The sequence below is a fragment of the Otolemur garnettii genome, unplaced genomic scaffold (assembly GCF_000181295.1).
Source record: "Otolemur garnettii isolate 467f Iridium unplaced genomic scaffold, OtoGar3 scaffold00003, whole genome shotgun sequence".
Classification (NCBI taxonomy): Eukaryota; Metazoa; Chordata; class Mammalia; order Primates; family Galagidae; genus Otolemur; species Otolemur garnettii.
The window spans coordinates 25,083,912-25,090,385 of record NW_003852398.1 but is presented as its reverse complement, the minus strand read 5'-3'; the positions used below and the strand labels follow the sequence as shown (position 1 = coordinate 25,090,385).

Below are 6,474 nucleotides of genomic sequence, written 5' to 3'. Positions count from 1 at the left end.
AAAAAAAACCCTTTATGACAATACAAAAAGAAAACTAATTAATATGAAGCACACATATAGACTTTCAAATGTGCTGGAGGACCAGGGAGGAAGGAAGGATGGGAGGGCCTGGAGAAGGACTCCAGCCATGAAGACAGGGGGCTAGCAGAGCAGAGAATAAATGGCTGCCAAAAAGGGACTAGGCTTCGACCTCAGGTCGCAAGGACTAGACTAGACTGGGGGTAGAGGTCAGGGAGCAACACATGTGAGATACGAGGGAACAGCCTAAACATCAGGAGCCTCAGGCCGGCTGGGAGCAGTGTTACAAGAGCCTCAGGTCCTCACCTTCTGTGACAGCCCACCCTGAACAGCTGCCTGGAGACACAAGAAGCCTCTACTCCCCACCCCTAATGCTGCAACTTGCCTAACTTTTCAAAACTTCTTGCCACCATGCAGGGTTTACCATGACAGCCTCCCTAAACTACGCCTTTAAGAATTTTAGGCCAAGCCCCAAATGTCACCCTCTCAGAATGTGTCCTGTAGATAGGGGGACTGATCAAGAGAAGACAGCCCAGGGCAAGGCAGCAGACCTCATCCATGGGCAGAGGTTCAGGGGCCACCATGGCAACTCCCCACAGTGACCTAGAACCCACCAGAGACACAAGGCCAGGGAAGGCCTTTGTCCTGCTCTCCCTGACCACGGCCCCCTCCAGCCACCTACCTCAGTGCGCTGCTGCTCTAGCATCTTCACCTTCTTCTCGGCTGCACCCAAGGCTCCCACCTCCGGGCCCTTACCCGCTGTCATACTGGCCTGGGGGGAAACACAGAGAGGCCTTCAGCAAAGCTTCAAGTACAAATTCTCTTACTTACTCCCTGCTTCTCTAAGGCCCCTCACCTCCTATGGCCCCAACCCTCTGTCTCCTACTTCCCTAGTCCCCTCATCCACCAGGACGCCTCTAACCATCCCAGCCAGGACTACATTTTTCTTCCAGAAGTCCATCAAGATGATCATTGTCCTCCCCTGACTCATGTTGGCTGTCACACCCTCTCACCTTTCCTTCTCCCCTTGCCATAGCCATGTTCCCTGCTTAGTCATGGTTTCCAAGGCACCACCAGCAACTGTCCCCTCCCAACTATACACAAATCAGCCAAAAACCCCCTGGCCTAGAAGGCAAGAGTTATACATATTTTGAAGTTCTGGGTTTTTTTTGTTGTTGTTGTTTGTTTTTTTGAAACAGTCTCACTCTGTCACCCTGGTTCTAAAGGCATGGCATCATCAACCTCAAACTTTTGGGCTCAAGTGATCCTTCTGCCTCAGTTTCCCTATTTTTAGTAGAGAGGGTGCCTTGCTGTTGCTCAGGCTGATCACAAACTCCAGACCTCAAGAAATCTGCCCACTTTGGCCTCCCCGAGTGCTAGGATTACAGGAATGAGCCACTGTGCCCTGCCTAAAGTTTTATAAAACTTTTATAGAAGTTAAAGTTCTATAAAATGCTTAAGAAACATTTTTAGAAAGATGCAGAAATAAACAAAGATGTATGTGTATGCATGAGTAGTCTCAAAGTCCTGGCCTCAAGTAATCTTCCTACTTTAGCCTCCCAAAGTGCTGGGATAAAGGCATGAGCCACCATGCCTGGCCAATATGATTAGTACACATATCCATGTATATATTTCCTAGCTTTGTCCTCTGGAAGGGCTTAAAGCAGTGACACCTCAGTAACAACAAGCATACCTAGTGCCTAGAGCTTGGTTTTTAAATACCACTTTCTAATAAAAAGAAACAGCGTTCTGGCTTGGCACCCGTAGCTCAGTAGTTAGGGTGTCAGCTACATGTACTGGGGCTGGTAGGTTCCAACCCAGCCTGGGCCTGCTAAACAACAATGACAACAATAACAAAAAAAAATAGCCAGGCACTGTGGCAGGCACCTGTAGGACCAACTACTTTGGGAGGCTGAGGCAAGAAAATGGCTTAGGCCCAAGAGTTTGAGGCTGCTGTGAGCTATGATGCCATGGTATTCTACCAAAGGCGACATAGTGAGACTATGCCTCAAAAAAAAAAAAAGAGGCTCGGCACCTGTAGCTCAAACAGTTGGGACGCCAGCCACATGCACTGAAGCTGACAGGTTTGAATCCAGCCCGAGCCAAACAACAATAAGAACTACAACCAAAAAATAGCCGGGCATTGTGGCAGGCACCTGTGGTCCCGGCTGCTTGGGAGGCTGAGGCAGGAGAATCACTTAAGCCCAAGAGTCTGAGATTGCTGTGAGTTGTAAGACCATGACATTCCACTGAGGGTAACAGCTTGAAACTCTGTCTCAAAATAAAAAAAAAAAAAGAAAAGAAAAAGAAACAGGGTTCCTTAGAGATGTGGTTAATTCCAGGGCTGAGACAGAGAAAACATTTCACTGTTTTTTTATTTTTTTGAGACAGTCTCACTTTGTTGCCTTTGGTAGAATGCCATGGTGTCATAGGTCCCCCAGTAGCTGGGACCACAAATGCCTACCACAAGGCCCAGTTAGTTTTTCTATTTTTAGCAGAGATAGGGTCTTGCTCTTGCTCAGGCTGGTCTTAAACTACTGAGCTCAAGTGATCCACCCACCTTGGCTTCCCACAGTGGGAAATATTTGTTGAGCAAGTTTGGAGCATCTTGAAGTGCCAGAAAGCAAGGAAGTGCTCAAAAAATGATAATAATAATAATAATAATAACAGGGGCGTGTCAATAGGGCATAGGAGAGAACTTGGAAAAGTTTCTATGGCCAAAGCTGGAACAATTTAAACAACAAAAGCATGAAATAAACATTCTTGAGTTCCCATTAATAGAAATAGGTGAATAAATAAATAAATGGGGGAGGAGGGACAGCTCTTCCTTACAAAGGAATCCCAATTAATAAATGTAGAAAAGAAAGAATGGAAATAGGAAATCACTATTAGAATAGTACAATAATCATCACTGCAGATGAGATCATCAACAGGGACCAAATTAGTGAGTTTAAAAAGAAATGGGGGCTCGGCGCCCATAGCACAGTGGTTAGGGTGCCAGCCACATATACCGAGGCTGGTGAGCTTGAACCAGGCCTGGATCAGCTAAAAAACAACAATGACAACTGCAACAGAAAAACAGCTGGGCGTTGTGGTGGGTGCCTGTAGTCCCAGCTACTTGGGAGGCTGAGGCAAGAAAAATTGCTTAAGTCCAAGAGTGAGGTTGCTATGAGCTATGACGCCACCGCACTCTACCAAGGGCGACAAAGTGAGACTCTGTCTCAAAAAACAATAATAAAATAAACACTATTGTGACAGGCACCTCCCCTACTCGGGAGGCTGAGGCAAGAGAATCACCTAAGCCCAGGAGTTGGAGGTTGCTGTGAGCTGTGTGACGCCACGGCACTCTACCAAGGGTGATAAAGTGAGACTCTGTCTCTACCAAAAAAAAAAAATACATATATGTATGTATACACATATATATATATGCTAAACAATGACAACAATAATAAAACAAATAGCCAGGCACTGTGGCAGGCACCTGTAGGACTAACTACTTGGGAGGCTGAGGCAAGAAAATGGCTTAAGCCCAAGAGTTTGAGGCTGCTGTGAGCTATGATGCCATGGCACTCTACCAAAGGTGACACAGTGAGACTCTGCCTCAAAAAAAAAAAAAAAAAAAAAAAAAAACCTGGCTCAGCACCTGTAGCTCAAGTGGGTCTCCAGCCACATGCACTGGAGCTGGTGGGTTTGAATCCTGCCTGGGCCTACCAAACAACGATGACAACTACAACCAAAAGCAATAAGATATTTATATATATCCTATTTATATATATAAAGCAATAGGATATTTGCATAGTCTCAAAGTTTCTCCTCAAAAATGAATTAGTCCCTTCATTATGGAGAAACCTGACAGACACCACGTTAAGGACTTGGTGAAAGTTAACAGTAACAAGACAGCCTGACATCACGTACCCCTGATACTACGTACTGCAGACACTGATGTACATAAGTGAGGCTCCGGCCCAAACCTATAACCTCACTCTGAGAGTGAGAAAACATCAAATAAAACCCAAATTGAGAAACATTCGACTAAGTAACTGGTTAGTATAACTCTAGAGTGTCATTAAAGATAAGGAACAACTGCAACTATCAGAGAGCCGAGGAAACTAAGGAGACAACTTAATGCTCTGTGGGATGCTGGATTCAAACTTGGGGCCGATAAAAGACGTGACTGAAAAACTGGTAAAATGTGAATGAAGTTGATAGTTCAGTTAATAGTACCGATGTTAATTCCTAGTTTTGATGACTGAAACAGTTATGTAAGATGTCACCATTAGGGGAAGCTAGGAAAGGGGGACACAGGAACTCTTTGGACTACTTTTACAACTTTTCTGTAAGTATAAACAGTTATGTCAAAATAAAAAGTTTCTATTTTTTTAAAAACAGAAAATGCTGCTGGGTGGTGCCTGTGGCTCAAGGAGTAGGGCACTGGGCCCCATATACCAGAGGTGACAGGTTCAAACTCGGCCCCAAAAACTGCAAAAAAAAAAACAAACCAGAAAATGCCGGGGTGAAACAGCTAAAGACTCCAGAGGCTAAGAGTCCAGAAATCAAGCGTTGACTCTATCTCCAAGCCTATCCTTGATGTAGACCAACGTCCTCACCCTCTCTTCTACAGTCAGAAGATCCAATAGGAGAGGGTTTCTGCAGGGCCCATCCATCTACTACCTGGAATCAGATTCCATTCTCAGCCTCACCAGCTTCTCCACACTTGGGGCTGGGGGTGGAGCCTGGGGCAGAATTTCTGAGGCCCAAGCGCCCCCTGCAGACACAAGCCGGTAAGCACATCATTATAGACCAAGGAGCAAGGTAAAGCCAGGGGGCGGAGCTGGGGGAGGGCCCTAAGGTAAGGAGGCCTCCTTTGACAAAGGGGAGAGATGGGCCTGTGCCCTTGTAATCTGCTCCACCTGGAAGGGAGCTGAGCTTAGCAAAGGTCAGCAAGTTGCTGAAGAGGGAGGAAGGAGGGGATGGTGAGCTCCTAGGTAAGATACCCTGGCCCTCTAGATAAAACAGTAAGTAAGCTGTGGAGTCAATAGAGCTGGCCCCAACCACCAAGTCTATTGTTAAAAGCTACAGCTAACGATCACTATTTACTATGCTAACCCTGCTTTACACACATAGCATCACCAAATCCTCACAACAACCCCTTGAGGTAGATATCACTAACTCCATTTTACAAAGGAGGAAACTGAGGCCCACGGGGCTTTTGTAACTTGTCCAAGGTCACAGGCTGGTATGAGGTGGAGCCAGTATTATTCCCTCATGTGATGCCAAGGCACGTGCCTCACTCCTCCCTATAACACACACCACTTGTGGGATAGGTAACCCAGGGGTGCCAGGGAAAGTTGCTCCCACTCTCAGATAGGCAGTGAGAGCATCTGGTTTTCCAAGGTAGTAAAGGGAGATGAGCTGATATTAAAAGGCTTTGTAAAAGTAAAGAGGCTTGCCCATAGACTCCCACACCTGAGACGGCAGAGTCCATAAGTCACTTCCACAAAGGACACACAAGGTATAGGGATCCAATCTGAGGGGCAAATGGAAAAAGAGAGGATGTCCATGGGCTGGGGTGCAGAAGACCAGGGAAGAGCAGACTTTAGCCATTTACCAGCATATTTCTCTGGCCATGCCCCACATCTGCCTGACATCGGGTAACACAGGAATCTTGATTACACGATGTCACAAGATCTCTCTAAACCTACTGTCACAGCTGCAAAGTAGGATAATACTCCCAGCCCTGCCTACCTCGCATGTAGAGAAGAGGCCCAAGTAAAATAATGGATCTGCCAGTCCTGGGTAAGCGCTACATTGCCACACAGTAATAAGAAATTAAGTTATTAGGATAATTACACAGGTGTAGGGTTTGTTAAAGGCATCGAGCTCTAATGCATAGCAATTAAAACCCCATTAAAGGGGGAAAAAGACCATGTTGGCCAAGAGTTGGGACTGAGCTCTGCAACAAGGGAAATGGCACCGACTGGGCAAGGGGCACAGAGCCAGCTCCTGCCTGGGCACCAGATGTGAGCCAGTGCTGGGAATGGAGGGAGGATGGGGAAAGTGGGCCACCCTGCAGTGTCACCAGAACATGCTGATACTGGTCAACACCCTCCTCTCTCCATTTTAGAGGCTACAGGGGTGCAATCATAAGAACTTAGCAGAATCCCCAGAGAAGCTTGCTCAACCAAACACCCTAATTCTGCCAGGACTATTGGAGATGTTAAGCTGATTTTGGGGAACCACCCTTAAGAGAGACCTTAACAGGGCTGGGTGTGGCGAGGTGGCTCACACCTGAGAGCACCTAATCCTAGCACTCTGGAAGGCCAAGGCTGGTGGATTGCCCTGAGCTCACAGGTTCAAGACCAGCCTGAGCAAGAGTAAGACCTGTCTCTAAAAATAGCTGGGCATTGTGGTGGACACCTGTAGCCCCAGCTACTTGGGAGGCTGAGGTAAGAGAAT

At 46.7% G+C, this 6,474-nt stretch overlaps 1 protein-coding gene across 2 annotated transcripts in view; it reads right to left on the bottom strand.

Annotated features, from left to right (window-relative positions):
- The window catches only part of TNIP1 (TNFAIP3 interacting protein 1), a 51,660-nt gene that overhangs the window by 14,729 nt on the left and 30,457 nt on the right, over positions 1–6,474 (bottom strand). For both annotated transcript variants that reach the window (XM_003782030.3, XM_012808365.2), the window contains exon 9: positions 701–790. In XM_003782030.3, coding sequence (XP_003782078.1) covers positions 701–790 — 90 coding nt within the window. The remainder of the gene's footprint in view (positions 1–700; positions 791–6,474) is intronic.